Source organism: Papio anubis, chromosome 6 (genome assembly GCF_008728515.1).
Source record: "Papio anubis isolate 15944 chromosome 6, Panubis1.0, whole genome shotgun sequence".
Lineage (NCBI taxonomy): Eukaryota > Metazoa > Chordata > Mammalia > Primates > Cercopithecidae > Papio > Papio anubis.
Window position 1 is genome coordinate 71,044,245 of NC_044981.1, and position 16,883 is coordinate 71,061,127.

The 16,883-nt window shown below is 37.2% G+C and overlaps 1 protein-coding gene across 1 annotated transcript; it reads left to right on the top strand.

The window, feature by feature from the left end:
* Window positions 1-7,139: 7,139 nt before the first annotated feature.
* LOC116268668 (sentrin-specific protease 6-like) lies at window positions 7,140-16,577 on the top strand. Its single transcript, XM_031667241.1, has 5 exons — window positions 7,140-7,914; window positions 9,647-9,735; window positions 11,847-11,915; window positions 12,008-12,158; window positions 13,730-16,577. The coding sequence occupies exons 1-5, from the start codon at window positions 7,759-7,761 to the stop codon at window positions 13,937-13,939; spliced, it is 675 nt and encodes a 224-aa protein (XP_031523101.1). The 5' UTR covers window positions 7,140-7,758; the 3' UTR covers window positions 13,940-16,577.
* The last annotated feature ends 306 nt before the right edge of the window (window positions 16,578-16,883 follow it).

Consider the following 16,883-nt stretch of genomic DNA (forward strand, 5'->3'; position numbering starts at 1 on the left):
GGGAGTCTAAGTCTCTTTGTAAGTCTCTAAGGACTTGCTTTATGAATCTGGGTGCTCCTATATTGGGTGCATATATATTTAGGATAGTTAGCTCTTCCTGTTGAATTGATCCCTTTACCATTATGTAATGGCCTTCTTTGTCTCTTTTGATCTTTGATGGTTTAAAGTCTGTTTTATCAGAGACTAGGATTGCAACCCCTGCTTTTTTTTGTTCTCCATTTGCTTGGTAAATCTTCCTCCATCCCTTTATTTTGAGCCTATGTATGTCTCTGCGTGTGAGATGGGTCTCCTGAAAACAGCAGACTGATGGGTCTTGACTCTTTATCCAGTTTGCCAGTCTGTGTCTTTTCATTGGAGCATTTAGTCCATTTACATTTAAGGTTAAGATTGTTATGTGTGAACTTGATCCTGCCGTTATGATATTAACTGGTTATTTTGCTCGTTAGTTGATGCAGTGTCTTCCTAGCCTCGATGGTCTTTACATTTTGGCATGTTTTTGCAATGGCTGGTACCGGTTGTTCCTTTCCATGTTGAGTGCTTCCTTCAGGGTCTCTTGTAAGGCAGGCCTAGTGGTGACAAAATCTCTAAGCATTTGCTTATCTGTAAAGGATTTTATTTCTCCTTCACTTATGAAACTTAGTTTGGCTGGATATGAAATTCTGGGTTTAAAATTCTTTTCTTTAAGAATGTTGAATATTGGCCCCCACTCTCTTCTGGCTTGGAGAGTTTCTGCCGAGAGATCTGCTGTGAGTCTGATGGGCTTCCCTTTGTGGGTAACCCGACCTTTCTCTCTGGCTGCCCTTAAGATTTTTTCCTTCATTTCAACTTTGGTGAATCTGGCAATTATGTGTCTTGGAGTTGCTCTTCTCGAGGAGTATCTTTGTGGCGTTCTCTGTATTTCCTGGATTTGAATGTTGGCCTGCCCTACTAGGTTGGGGAAGTTCTCCTGGATGATATCCTGAAGAGTGTTTTCCAACTTGGTTCCATTTTCCCCCTCACTTTCAGGCACCCCAATCAGACGTAGATTTGGTCTTTTTACATAATCCCATACTTCTTGCAGGCTTTGTTCATTTCTTTTTCTTCTTTTTTCTTTTGGTTTCTCTTCTCGCTTCATTTCATTCATTTGATCCTCAATCGCTGATACTCTTTCTTCCAGTTGATCGAGTCGGTTACTGAAGCTTGTGCATTTGTCACGTATTTCTCGTGTCATGCTTTTCATCTCTTTCATTTCGTTTATGACCTTCTCTGCATTAATTAGTCTAGCCGTCAATTCTTCCACTTTTTTTTCAAGATTTTTAGTTTCTTTGCGCTGGGTACGTAATTCCTCCTTTAGCTCTGAGAAATTTGATGGACTGAAGCCTTCTTCTCTCATCTCGTCAAAGTCATTCTCCGTCCAGCTTTGATCTGTTGCTGGCGATGAGCTGCGCTCCTTTGCCGGGGGAGATGTGCTCTTATTTTTTGAATTTCCAGCTTTTCTGCCCTGCTTTTTCCCCATCTTTGTGGTTTTATCTGCCTCTGGTCTTTGATGATGGTGATGTACTGATGGGGTTTTGGTGTAGGTGTCCTTCCTGTTTGATAGTTTTCCTTCTAACAGTCAGGACCCTCAGCTGTAGGTCTGTTGGAGATTGCTTGAGGTCCACTCCTGACCCTGTTTGCCTGGGTATCAGCAGCAGAGGCTGCAGAAGATAGAATATTTCTGAACAGCGAGTGTACCTGTCTGATTCTTGCTTTGGAAGCTTCCTCTCAGGGGTGTACTCCACCCTGTGAGGTGTGGGGTGTCAGACTGCCCCTAGTGGGGGATGTCTCCCAGTTAGGCTACTCAGGGGTCAGGGACCCACTTGAGCAGGCAGTCTGTCCGTTCTCAGATCTCAGCCTCCGTGTTGGGAGATCCACTGCTCTCTTCAAAGCTGTCAGACAGAGTCGTTTGCGTCTGCAGAGGTTTCTGCTGCTTTGTTGTTGTTGTTGTTGTTGTGTAGCTGTGCCCTGTCCCCAGAGGTGGAGTCTACAGAGACAGGCAGGTTTCCTTGAGCTGCTGTGAGCTCCACCCAGTTGGAGCTTCCCAGCAGCTTTGTTTACCTACTTAAGCCTCAGCAATGGCGGGCGCCCCAACCCCAGCCTCGCTGCTGCCTTGCCGGTAGATCACAGACTGCTGTGCTAGCAATGAGGGAGGCTCCGTGGGCGTGGGACCCTCCCGGCCAGGTGTGGGATATGATCTCCTGGTGTGCCTGTTTGCTTAAAGCGCAATATTGGGGTGGGAGTTACCCGATTTTCCAGGTGTTGTGTGTCTCAGTTCCCCTGGCTAGGAAAAGGGATTCCCTTCCCCCTTGCGCTTCCCAGGTGAGGCGATGCCTCGCCCTGCTTCAGCTCTCGCTGGTCGGGCTGCAGCAGCTGACCAGCACTGATCGTCCGGCACTCCCCAGTGAGATGAACCCAGTACCTCAGTTGAAAATGCAGAAATCACCGGTCTTCTGTGTTGCTGGCGCTGGGAGTTGGAGACTGGAGCTGTTCCTATTCGGCCATCTTGCTAAGAAAGTCGCTTAATGAACTTTGATAAATGTATATATAGCGTCATGTAATCACTACTGCAGTCAAAATTGAGAACCTGACCAGGGCACAGTGGCTCACACCTGTAATCCCAGCCCTTTGAGGGGCCAAGATTGGCAGATTACTTGAGCTCAGAAGTTTGAAACTAGCCTGGGCAACATGGTGAAGCCCTGTCTCTACCAAAAATACAAAAACTTAGCCAGACATGGTGGTGCACATCTGTGGTCCCAGCTGCTTGAGAGGTTGAGGAGGGAGGGTTGCATGAGCTCAGGGGGCTGAAGTTGCAGTGAGTGGAGATCGCGCCATTGCACTCCAGCCCGGGTGACAGAGGGAAACCCCATCTCAAAATAAAAAAACAAAAAAATTGAGAACTTTTCATCACTCCAAAAAAAAATCCCCTTGTGCCCTTTTTATATTCTGTTTCTTCTGTCACCCCTAGAGGGCAATTTTGAAATTGTACAACAAAGTTTATATTTTCCATTTATTGGAACTTGGATTTAATTTCATAGGAAATTTACAGTATTCAGCATTAACAGTAATTGTGCAGTCTTAGATGTATAACACAAATTTACCAATGTGTAAATTGAGATCAAATGGACCAAGGCAGAAATTAAAGTTTTCTCCTCAAAATAGTTGTGGACATTCCAGTTAAAGTTTGGTTCTTCATTCCTCACTCTCCTTCACTGTTTTCAGTGGGAAGAGGAGCACTGGTCCAATCTCTGCTTGTTTAAATCTCTCTTCAGCTCTAATATATTGATTTTTGTCCTTGAGTCAGTTCCGTAGTTGTAGAACCTGTTAAATCTAGTTGTGGCCAGGTGTGGTTAAATCCAGCACTTTGGGAGGCCAAGGCAGGTGGATCGCCAGGTCAGGAGTTTGAGACCAGCCTGACCAACGTGGTAAAACCCCATCTCTACTAAAAATACAAAAATTAGCTGGGTATGGTGGCACGCGCCTGTAATCCCAGCTACTCAGGAGGCTGAGGCAGGAGAATCACTTGAACCCGGGGGCGGAGGTTGCAGTGAATTGAGATTGTGCTACTGCACTTCAGGCTGGGCAACAGTGAGACTCCGTCTCAAAAGTAAATAAATAAATAAAAAGCTAGTTTCTGTTCAAATTCTTAAATTTGATATCAAGTCAATTGTATAATTTCCTCTCCAACCTATAAGTAAAATAGTCCTCACCATAAAAACCCATAACATGCTATATTGCAAACTTCTTAAACTGTGAATAGATCTAATACATTTTTCTTCTTTTTTTCCTAACACCTTGCTCATGGAATTAATGAATTTTCTTTGGATGAAAAATATTGGTATAGGACATAGAATAAATTATGTGAATTCAGAAAGAACCTATCAAAAATTGTGAATATGGAACATACTCTTGGCACTTATACCAGCTTATATTATTTTAGTGAGTTAGAAAGTTACAGTTAAGCCTTTTTTTTTTTTTTTTTTTTTTTGAGATGGAGTCTCTCTTAGTCACCCATGCTGGAGTGCAGTGGCACAATCTTGGCTCACTGCAACCTCCCCTTCCCAGGTTCAAGTGATTGTCTTCTCGGCCTCCCTAGTAGCTGGGATTAGAGGTGCGTGCCACCTCACTCAACCTGTTGAGCTCTTGTAAGAAATCTCCTGAGCAGGAAAATCTAGAGTAGATTAGTGGCTGCTTGGGGCTTTTGGGGGTGGTCAGGTGAGGTGGGTGGGAATGTAGGAAGAGAGTGATAGCTAAGTGGTTTCTTTTTGAGATGATGAAAAGGTTTAAAAATTGGTTGTGATGACTGTGCATATACTAAAAAATATTAGATTGTATACTTTAAATGGGTGTATATGGTATGTGAATTAAATTTTAGTATGGCTCTTTTTTTAAATCTCCTTTTGGCCAATAATCTTACGTACTTTAATGTAAATTCAGATGAATTAAGGTGCTTGACTTAAAGCAATGGGACAAAAGCCTAGGACTTCATATACACCAACTCCAGAGATTTCTAGTGCTCTCACCTACAAATTAATTTTCTGGTCAAGTAACATCCAGTTAAATTTGAGTAAATAGCCTCAAAAATCCTAATGGAGACCAAAGCCAAAAATAACTTGTTTTATGTAGTTTGCGGCCTTAATACTTGTTTATCCCATTTACTCATTTTTGAATTATACTTTGTACATTTTTGTTTTGTTTTTAGTATGTGTATACCATATCAGCTATCTCTTCCTCTGAAACAAATGTTTTACAAAAAATCACATACAGTGATTTCACATATAGTCAACAAGTGTTGACTATGTCAGATAACAGGCTGTAGTAAATAAGTGGAAATTAGGTTTTTACCGTAAACTAGGGAAGTAACAATGTGTGGAATCACTACTTTCACTTGCTGTTTTTTCACTTGACACCTTGTGAAATAGTTGGCTTGCCATGGTGCATGAAATATGTGTACGCTTAAACTCTGGAATCACACTCAGCATCTTTACATGGTCTCATTATATGAGAAGTTCTCAGGAACTGACACTGATTGAGAGAACCACTGATCAAGTCATCACCTCTCAGTTTACTCCAGATCATTTGTTTATGGAGGGAATTGACTGCATCATTTAAGCTATTTTTCTCCTGTTTTTGAAAGGCATTCGTAGTTTAGTTTAAGGTAGATAGATATTTATGTGACCACAGTTTACATAGATAATAATGATTTGCTGCTAGAAGTAACCCAATTGTAACTAATTCTGAATTGCCTGAAGATTTTGGACAAATTTTATTCAGATACAGGTGTTTTAGCTTTAAACAGACTTAAAAATACAGATTTTTGGAAAAGATAACTTGAAGAGGTAATTCTTTTTTTTCTTTTTTCTTTTTTTTTTTTTTAAAGACAGGGTCTCACTCTGTTGCCCAGGCTGGAATGCAGTGGCACAGTCACAGCTCACTAAAGTCCCTACCTCCTGGACTCAAGCAATCCTCCCAACTCAACCCCCCGAGTAGCTGGGACTATAGGCATGTGTCACCTGCCCGGCAAAATTTATTTTCTGTAGAGACAGGGGCTCCCTATGTTGCCCAGGCTGGTCTCAAACTTCTGTGTTAAAGCAATCCATCCATCTCAGCCTCCCAGAGTGTTGGGATTACAGATGTGAGCCACTGCGCTCAGCTCATAGTGGTTTTTTTGTTGTGGTGGTGGATTTTTGTTGTTTTTCGAGACAGAGTCTCACTTTCATACGAGTTAAGAGTACAGCGATGCAATCACAGTTCACCGTAATCTCAACCTCCCATGTTCAAGTGATCCTCCCACTTCAGTTTCCTGAGTAACTGGGACCACAGGTGCACACCACTACACCTGTATGATTATTTTATTTTGTTTGTAGAGACAGGGTCTCGCTGTGTTGCCCAGGTGATCCTTCTGAACTCAAGTGATCCTCCTGCCTCAGCCTCCCGAAGTGCTAGCTGGGATTACAGGTGCTAGGCCACTGTGTCTGGCCCCATGGTGCTTTATTGGTTTATTGGCTATTTTAAATAGTATGCTTCTGAACACAACAGTTAGATACATATCTTTTCTCTTTTTTTGAGACAGAGTCTCACTCTGTCACTGAGATCGGACAGAGTACAGTGGTGCGATCTTGGCTTACTGCAACCCCTGTATCCCAGGTTCAAGCAATTCTCCTGTCTCAGCCTCCCGAGTAGCTGGGATTACAAGTACATGCCACCATACCTGGCTAGTTTTTGTATTTTTTAGTAGAGACAGGGTTTCACTGTGTTAGCCAGTCTGGATTATATATCTTTTCAGATTTTTTGCTTCCTTTTCATCCCATCTTGTTTATGTTAATATCTTAACACCTTTTTAGTAACTTAAACCAAAATTAATTTTATCCTGTCTAAAATACCTAAGAGTCATGCTTTTCAAGTTTTTGAAAGGAAAATAAATAAATAAAAATCAGCTGGGCATAGTGGTGTGCACCTGTAATCCCAGCACTCTGGGAGGCCAAAGCAGGAGGATGGCTTGAGCCTGGGAGATTAAGGTTACAGTGAGTTATGATTGCATCACTGGACTCCACCTGGTCAAAAGAGTGAGAGAAATCCTGTCTCTTAAAAAAATAAGGCCAGGCATGGTGGCTCATGCCTGTAATCCCAACACTTTGGGAGGCCAAGGCAGGTGGATCACTTGAGGACAGGAGTTCAAGACCAGCCTGGTCAACGTGGCAAAACCCCATCTCTACTAAAAATAGAAAAATGTGGCCAGGCGCAGTGGCTCACGCCTGTAATCCCAGCACTTTGGGAGGCCTAGGCGGGTGGATCACGAGATCAGGAGATCCAGACCATCCTGGCTAACACGGTGAAACCCTGTCTCTACTAAAAAGACAAAAAAGGAGCTGGGCGTGGTGGCAGGCGCCTGTAGTCCCAGCTACTCGGGAGACTGAGGCAGGAGAATGGCGTGAACCTGGGAAGCAGAGCTTGCAGTGAGCCGAGATTGCGCCACTGCACTCCAGCCTGGGCAATGAGCAAGACTCAAAAAGAAAAAAGATGCCAGGCATGGTGGTATGCACCTGTAATCCCAGCTACTCAGTAGGCTGAGGCAGGAGAATCACTTGAACCCAGAAGGCAGAGGTTGCAGTGAGCCGAGATTGTGCCACTGCCCTCCAGCCTGGGCAACAGCAAGACTCAGTCTCAAAAAAATAAAAAATAAATAAATAAGTAAAATAAAATTTTGAAATGGTGGTAAATCTTACATTTCTTTGAAACGTGATTAGCTTCTTTCGGCAAAATAGTTCGTTATTATTTGTCTAAAAACAGACCTATTACTTACTTGTAATTAATGTTCATTTTTGCCCTGAATTGTATAATTTTCCACATTTTTGAAATTTTAATTATTATGCAGTTGCATTTTCTTTTATGTTCTGTGATTTGCTGTTTCTGTTATTGGACATAGGTTATTTTCAGACTGTCATAGCTTTCATTACTAAAGACACCTGACTTGCCTAGCACAAAAGTACTTACTTCTTTACACATATACATATATATATGTATTTAAGTGTATATATACTTAATCATATAGCTGATACTTAGTTTTTAAATTTTAATGAATTTTAGCATCTGAGTAGTGGAAACAACTGTAATTGACATGTCAATCCAGGTTTTTAAAATAACTCACTTTATGTTTGTGATATTACAGACTAAGGCAGATTTTGTGTCCTTGACTACTATATCCTTAATTAACTACTAGCATTAATTTCAGCCTCATATACCATGAGTGATAGACATGGCCTTTTTTATTATGTAATGTTTCTTACTGGTACAGATGGCTTAAGCAATATCAGACTAAACTATAGCGATGAATCACCTGAAGGTGGTAAAATGCTTGAAGATGAACTTATTGACTTCTCAGAAGATCAGGATAACCAGGTAAAACTTAATGCTTGGCAAAAAGTTCTAATGTTCTATCTGATTAAACGTTTTTCTTGCTGAACATGGCGGTGCATACCTGTAGTCCCAGTGACTTGGGAGGCTAAGGCAGAAAGATCTCTTGAGCCTAGGAGTTTGAGTTCAGCCTGGACAACATAAGGAAGCTCCATCTCTTTAAAAAAAAAAAAAAAAGAAAAGAAAAGAAAAAGAAAAATTAAAAAATTGTACTGTATAAAGTCTTGTAAAGCAATTTCTTCAACTAGTAATTTATCATGGCTTCTGGATTTGGATCATATCTTAAAAAACAAATTCAGCTTTCAAGTCAGAAGTTGCCAGGATAAATGTATTCATGCTGTTGTTGCTGCTACTATGGTGTGGACTGAACTTTAGTATAATATTAATTATCCCACCCTAACTCAGCTACCACCACCACTACCCACTTTCCTCTTTCAAAGCATTTATGGGTCATACTTAACCTTTAACCTGACTTGACATTCAGGAAGCAAATGTTTAAATCTTCAGTTATGTGGTACATGAGTACCAAAAAATTATATTGTTTCCCCATTTTTCCAGTGATTTTTTTTCTCCTGCCTGATTCAATTTATATATGTCATGGCAGAAGCAGATAATATTTAAAGTTAATATAGATGAATTCTGACTTTTCCTTAGAGTCTCATTTGACATTTCCTTAGAGTCTCTTATTAAATACTGTTAATAAACAGTATTAACAGCAAGAATAAAGTATATCTGTGAAAATACTTTTTAGCTTCTGTTAAAGAGGATTTTATATTGAGAAAAGTTTATAATAATCCTACAGCATACCATTTTGTTAATTCTCTGACCTTTCGTTAGTTGTTAGGACATACTGAGTTGTATAGTAGTGAAGATAGCTTTATACTGTACCATCTTTCCTTTTGCTTTATCTTTCTGTGAACAAAAGGCATGTTATGATATCTCTTGGTTTACAATGTATGACAGCTAAATACAGCTTTTCAATCCAACATATATAGGAATTACATTCATGATTTATAATGAGCACTTAGGTACTTTTGATTATAACAGTTACCTGTGATGTGAACAAGCTAATGTAACTGTGCTTTATTATTACTATTATTCCTACTATTGATTATTCCATTCATAAAGTTGCTAGAAGCTTTCTCAAAGAACAACAATGACCAAAAAAGCCTTGTTTATTTTACATTCAAGAGAATCTGCAGAATAAGGACACAGTGTCCTTAAGTTAGCTTCTCTCAAGTGAGATGGTTATGTGGGTTTCTCAAGGAAAACAGTGTTTCCAAAAACCCTTTAAATATTTCTGGTGTGAAAACATTATCATGTAAAGTAACATGTTATTTATATCCTATTGTGAAATAGCTGTCTTAGCCAACAAACTAAATTTTTGTAAAAATAAACTAAAATCAGAGCAGTGATATTTGGTGAGATAAGAATCGGTCATAATATATTCAATCTTAAAGATTTATTCTAGATTGAGTAAATAGATGTAACAATTTGTTATAAACCTTTGGTAGTTTCTTTTCCTTAAAATATCAATGTTGTAGCATTAGATAATTGGAACTAAGTAACATATCTTATCTCTATTGTCCAATCACCTAAATAGAGAAAAATTTTTCACATTCATTACAAATATTTTGTCTCCAATGTGCTATTTTGTTAGGTTATTAGTTATTTAGATTATATATTTTCAATATTAACAGTAGGCTGTCTCTTATAGGATGATAGCAGTGATGATGGATTCCTTGCTGATGACAGCTGCAATTCAGAAATAGGACAGTGGCATTTAAAGCCTACTATCTGTAAACAGTAAGCATTAACTGTGTATCTTGCAAACTACATAATTTTTATTTCAGTATGCTCATACAATAAAACATAACAGGACAGTTTTTTTTTTTTTAAACAAATACTTAAGCAAAACTCATAAATGCTGTCAGAGTCAGTGAGGAAACTTGAGGCATGCTATCCAGGGATTAAAATGGGAAGAATGGATAATCATTTCAGTCCTCCATTTGCCAGTTTCCCCAGCCTCTGCATGCACGTGTGCACACACAAATGTTTTGTTTTGTTTACTTTTTTTTTTGTATATATTTGTTGAGACAGAGTCTTGCTCTGTCACCCAGGCTGGAGTGTAGTGGCACGATCCCAGCTCACCACAACCTCCGCCTCCCAGGTTCAAGCGATTCTCATACTCAGCCTCAGGAATAGCTGGGACTACAGGTGCGCACCACCATGCCTGGCTAAGTTTTGTATTTTTAGTAGAGATGGGGTTTTGCCATGTTTGCAAGACTGGTCTCAAACTCCTGGCCTCAAGCGATCTGCCTGCCTTAGACTCCCAAAGTGCTGAGATTACAGGAATGACCCATCGCGCCTGGCCACAAGTTCTGATAGTAACCACTGTTCCTTTTTACTTAACAGTGTTTTGGAGCAGAAATTACTATATATCAAATAAAATAGTAACATGGGGTTGGAGTTTACACTGATTCCTTAGCTGCTTTATGAAGGCTGTGGAGTAACCTAAGGCACATGTAAGAGACATGTTCCAACTGAGAGCTCCAAATAAATGAGTCAGTTTTGGTTTTCAGAAGTACATGTTTATTCTGAGGTCTCTCCAGCGATGTTGAACTTCTTAGATGAAGTATTACCTATTTCTAGGTTTAATCTCCTTTGACTTTTTTTTATAGAAAATGTTGACAGAAACTATTAAGAGACTTTGAAAATGAAGCATCATTTTACAGAAAAATAGAGACCTAGGGTAGTTAAAGAATCTGCTCCAAACTTTATGAAATTTTAGCAGGAAGAACCTAGATCAATTCGAGACACAGTGGGTCACACTTATAATCCTAGCACTTTTGAAGGCCAAAGCAGGAGGATTGCGTGAGGCCAGGAGTTCAAGACCAGCTTGGGCAACACAGTGAGACCCCATCTCTGGAAAAAGTTAATTTAAAAAAAAAAAAAAGAACCAAGTGTGGTGGCTAAAAAATAACCTCGATTTTTTTAACATTTGAGGGCTTTGGGCTCTACATTAGACTTCCTTACTTGAGTTTACAACATAACTTTATAGAATTAAAATATTGAAAGTTGAATCATCAGCCATCAACATTTATATACAGAGTTATACAGAGTGTTATACAGTGTGTTCTGAAGTTAAATCTTGAAAAAAAAAAAAACCACACATTCTAAACTAATTGTTTTATATGATGATTACCTGTTTTATCTATAATAAATTTTAGTTAAAAATGAGGTTTTTGGCTGGGCGCAGTAGTACATGCCTATAATCCCAGCACTTTAGAAAGCTGAGGTGGGCAGATAGCTTGAGCCCAGGAGTTCTGTACCAGCCTGGGCAACATGGAAAAACCCTGTCTCTACAAAAAACATACAAAAATTAGCTGAGCGTGGTCACACATGCCTGTAGTTCCAACTCCTCAGTGGGCTGAGGTGGGAGGATTACCTGCGCTCAGGACATTGAGGCTGCAGTGAGCCGTTATTACGCCACTTCACATGGTGACAAGAGTAAGACCCTGGGGTCGGGGGGATTATTTTCTTTCTACCTTTTCATGGCCCTTCTTTTGTTGATTTGGAATATGGGGATGTTCAAATTTTCAGAATTGTTTTGACTTTTTCCTAATTTTGAAGTACTTTTAGAAACCAACTACAGAATTTTAGTATAAAATATAGCTAAGATACGGTTAATATTCTATAATTCAATATTTAATATATCCATAGATATTTAAGTATTATTAGATTATAAAGTTCAAATGTGTCTATAAGGTTCATTTTTTTCCCGTCACTAGTACTGAGTCATACAAAGGGAATTTTGGAGGTTTTAAATTTGATTGTTTATAATATGCCACTTTTAATCCCTGTATGCCTTTGAAATATTATGAAGTATTCGACTTTTGGTTATTTTTACCCTGCAGACCTTGTATCTTACTTATGGACTCACTCCGAGGCCCTTCTCGGTCAAATGTTGTCAAAATTTTAAGAGAGTAAGTTCACACTTTATTTTGTATTCTGATGGGGTGAAGAACTATGTATATTTATATATATGTATATTCTTAATATATATGAATTATTGCAGGTATTTAGAAGTGGAATGGGAAGTTAAAAAAGGAAGCAAAAGAAGTTTTTCCAAAGATGTTATGAAGGGCTCTAATCCAAAAGTACCACAGCAGAACAACTTCAGTGACTGTGGTGTATATGTATTGCAGTATGTAGAGAGCTTTTTTGAGGTGGGTTTCAATTGTTGGATCTGATATAATAAATAATAAAATAGTGCATTTGACTTTACCTTAGTAAAAAACACAATAAGCAAATATTTCAGAGTTTCAAAATTATTGTTTCAAAAATTGTCCCATGGAGCAAAAACTTCTAAATGGAAGAACCTTCAAGGCATAAAAATAGTATATTTACAGTTCATCAAATCCAAGGCTTGTTGAGCTCATTCTATCAACCTGCAATCAACCTGCAATCAACCTGCCCTCTCTACTAGCTCTTTCCACCTTAAGAAATCTCTCCCATGATTCACACTGCCTCTTTTAGCCTCTTTTCTCCTCTTCATAGATATATTTCTTAAGAAGTGTTTATATTCACACTCTAATTCTACAGATTCTACCTTTGTAATCTCTAAAATCTGGCTTCATCCTTATCCTTATGTTAAAATTGCTTTTGACTTTCCAGCACCCTTCGACAGTGTCAACCATTTCTTCCTCACTCTCTTGGCTTTGACTTCAGAGGTACAGTACCACACATACCTCTCTTGGATATTCTTTATAGTGATCTTGACTCCTATCTTCATCCACCATACAGTGGATGACCACTAGGTTCTGTGAATTGTCACTTAATGTCAGATAGGTTTACTTCTTTATCCGCAAGTGTCACTATTCTGAACTGCTATACCAATCTCTAACAGATTCCTGTGCCTCCTGCCTTCTGTTTTTCATGGTTGTTTTACAAAAACATAAATCTAATCCTGTTCTTTTCCTACTTTAAATCTTATAGTGGCTTCCTGGTGGCTGTTGATTTACAGAGCAAAATCTTTCACATGATTGATAAACACCTATGTGATATGACCCCTAATTTAAGCTTCTAGCCTCATTTTCCCACCATTTTCACTCTAGCATTTAATATAACAGCCAGCCACCTGAATGCCATTGTTTGGTGTTCTTTTTTGCCTCTGGGCCTTGATTCATATTTCCTAACCTGGAATATTCTTTTGTTGCTTCTATCATACCTTGGCTGTCTAACCTATATTCTTTCTTCAGGTCTTAGCCTAAATATCACTTCCTCTTGGAATTGCATAAAACCCTCAGATATGTATTTTCACAGTACTCTATACTTCTGTCATAATACTTGCCATATTTCTTGTTTTAATTGTTGAATTACCTGTCTTTCTAAACTGGAGCTAGCAAACTCGTTAATAAAGTAGTAAATACGTTAGACTTTGCAACTGTACGGTCTCTATTGCCTCTTAGTTCTGCTGTTGTCCAGTGAAAGCATCTGTAGACCATATGTAAATGAGTTAGTGTGACTGTATTCCAATAAAACTTTATTACAGAAACAGGCAGTGGGCAGAATTTGGTCCACTGGCAAACCCTGATCTAGACTGTAAGATCTGTGACAGAAACTGTGTCTTGTATCTCCAGTACCTAGCACAGTACTTGACTTGTGATAGATAATACACAAATACATATTGAATGAGTTGCTGGGTTTTCTTATTTTTAACTTTGGAATGTTTCTGTGATTGAAATGAAAGGTTATTTATTACAATTTTCTAATATGCATTTAATTGTTTTATTTTCAGAATCCAATTCTCAATTTTGAACTACCTATGAATTTGGCAAACTGGTTTCCTCCACCAAGAATGAGAACAAAAAGAGAAGAAATCCGAAACATAATTCTGAAGCTACAGGAAGATCAGAGCAAAGAGAAAAAAAAGCATAAGGACACTTACTCAACAGAAGCACCTTTAGGCGAAGGAATAGAACAATATGTCAATAGTATCTCAGATTGACCATTTCTGTTACTTGTCAGTTCTACCTTCAAAAACTAAAAATGACTTTCAAATTTGGGTGTAGACAGTAAAGAACTGAAGTGCTCACTACTCAGTGATTTGGAAATTTTGACGCTTGTATAAATGTCACATAATTAATTTCCAAAGGCGTATGTATTAAGTAAAAGTCTGTAAATATGTTAATGAGGCCAATTTTTCCAACATTTATAATTATTTTTTTCACTTGTTAGGAAGCTTTTGTTATGTATTTTCTGTTAATAGTACCTAAAATTGCAACTTCTAAACACAAATAAAAAGAAAATATTTATAGGAGGAAATGATTAATTTGATATTCTTTAGTGAACTTGTTTAATTCCTCAGTGGGTGTGACATATTTCATGGGAATATTCAGATATCTATGGTAATATTTTGACCCTTTATATTTGTTCTAAAATAAGTCAAAATGTGAAAATAATATTAAATCTAAGATATTTTGAACTAAGCATCTTTATATGCTTGTATAACAGGAGCAAAGTAACAGCCTTTCAATTCAGACACTGCCTTGTGTTCAGTGAACCCAAGAAATGTAATAAATATTTGTAATTTTACACAAATATTTAAGAGGAAAGAGTATTAAAAGCAATTCAAAAAAAGTAACCTTATACTACTACAAAATAACTATTCTGGCATATATTATCAAATGCATTTTTGAAGACATCAAAGACTCAGATTAAAACTATTTTGGTAAGTGCAGCTTGAATTTCAAATATCCCGTGTTTATATTACAGCTTGAAGTATGCTACAATCTGTGTCATACAGTAAACACAGGAATTTAAATAGGAATTTACTATTTTTTGGTAAACTTTTGCTATTTTTTCATTGCTCATTTTGTTATTATTTTGATAAAATATCAGACTTTTTGCTTGAGTTTTTCAGGGTAAATTATTTTTTACATGTAAAATTACTGTATTAAATTGCATAATACAGCAAAAATCTTTGAATTCCCCTTTAAAAGTACTAAAATTTGATGGTTTCCATGACAGATTTATAGCACATATAGGGATCTTACATATATCTGCAGAAACTTCATTATTTTTCAAATGAAATGATATATACTTCTTTCAAATGAACTTTGAAACTTGAAACATAGTCATTTTTTGTTAAATATTGAGTTTTTAAATACACATATCAAAAATAGTTGAGAATAAAAAGAAGGCCTAATCATCAGCAATTATTTTATTTTTAATTTGGCCACCTCTGACATTGCAATCAATATCTTAGGGTATTTTCTTGAATTTAATAAAGTCCCATGGGTGTCTTCAGGGTGAATGGGAATGTTAACAACAACCAAAAAATATCTATTGAGACACAATAGAGTCTCAATAAGAGAAATATTAAAATGAAAGAAAGGTCACCATTAGTGATTATCAATTGTAGTTTGTTACTTTGAACTATATTTCTGATTATCTCTTTATAGTAGTAACTTAGAGCTATTAGCTCAGATATCTTAATTAGCTCAGATAGGAAAAACAAGTTTAATTTTGTTATTTTCTGAACATGGCAAAATGCTTTGCAATCTCTAATAAAACTGGGATAAAAAATTGAAGTTTTTTTAAAAAACCTAATAGCAATAAGCAAAATTGGCACACATAATTTTTTTAATGAACTATATTTCGTCAGAATCTGAAGGTACTGAAAAACTATTCTAAAATGCCTACTTTTGTGTTAATTTGTAATGGTTACATTTTGCACCCTTAGATAATGTTTGATAAGATAAACATATAATTTATCCCTTGTACCAACTCAAGTCAATCACATTTTAACATGAAAAATATAGATTAATGTATGTCAGCTTTCTAGAGGTAGAATACTCAGCTATTTGATGGTATTTTTCCCACCCCATGTGAAATTTTATTTTTGGAAGTTATGCTAGTGACATTGCAATATATTGAAATCTTTGGAGGCTGCCAGGTTGAGCTTCAAAATTAGACTTGAGAATCTTTGGTGTATATGCACATTCACTTGATAATTGTGTACTCTATGTAGTTTAAAGTGGGATCAGCCTTTTAAAATGTGTTATGTTATGAGTACTTAGAAGTTGTGAAACAACTTATAGAGGTTTGTTACTTGACACTGAAACTGCATGATGAGTATCTGGTGTCTTAACTAATTAGATAGATCTGTTGTATTGGTTTTCTTGTTGGATAGAATAACAGTTAATCATTTTTAGAAGAGTTTTAGATTACTTGCCATAAAATTTGTATGTGTCTCAGCTCTTGTTAGTTTAGGAGCAGAGGTGGTGTTTAGTCTCTTCCCTTTAATGTTGCTGTACTACTTTCAGACAGCTGAAAACTTAATGGTGTTATTTCAAGTTCACATAACCCTAAAACAGCTTTTCTTTGTGTAGTAACTTGTGCTTAAACTTTTAGTCAATTAAATGTAGGAGGTTTTATTTGAAAGCATAAATGATTCTCTAAATTACATCTTGTTTTAAGCTACCAAAATGAATTCAATAATTTTTATTTAAAAAAAAAAAAATCTCTGAAAACTGTAAGACAATGTAAAAAGAGTAAGTTTTAATTCCCCCAAAATCAATAATTGTACTTAAAATCTCAGACAATTCACTGAACAGGAATAATAAAGAACATATTTTAATATATAATATGACCAAGAGTTTGGTGGAGCAAAGCGACTGGAATATAACAATGGAAGGGAATAACTTGGTCAGAAGAAACAGCTCATGACTCAGTGTAGTGCTGTTTGTCTAGAAGAGATACAGATAACAAGGCTGCTCTTTAGATCACTGTAAGGACAAAAGAAGAGGGAGATTATTGTTAAGGTGAACTACAGGCTGTTTAGTCAAGTGGATGTAAGTAAATAGTTGAAGACCACCAAGTACAGAGAGGCAAAACCAGACTCTATCTACTAAGAAATGTGCTAAAATACTCCACAGGGATTTCTGGTA

Bases quoted from the DNA above. Each gene is read 5' to 3' on its own strand.
- LOC116268668 (XM_031667241.1), top strand. From the start codon at position 7,759: ATGAGTGATAGACATGGCCTTTTTTATTATGTAATGTTTCTTACTGGT. The intron at 7,915-9,646 runs GTAAAACTTAAT...TGTCTCTTATAG, and splicing joins CAGAAGATCAGGATAACCAG to GATGATAGCAGTGATGATGG. The intron at 9,736-11,846 runs GTAAGCATTAAC...TTTACCCTGCAG, and splicing joins AAGCCTACTATCTGTAAACA to ACCTTGTATCTTACTTATGG.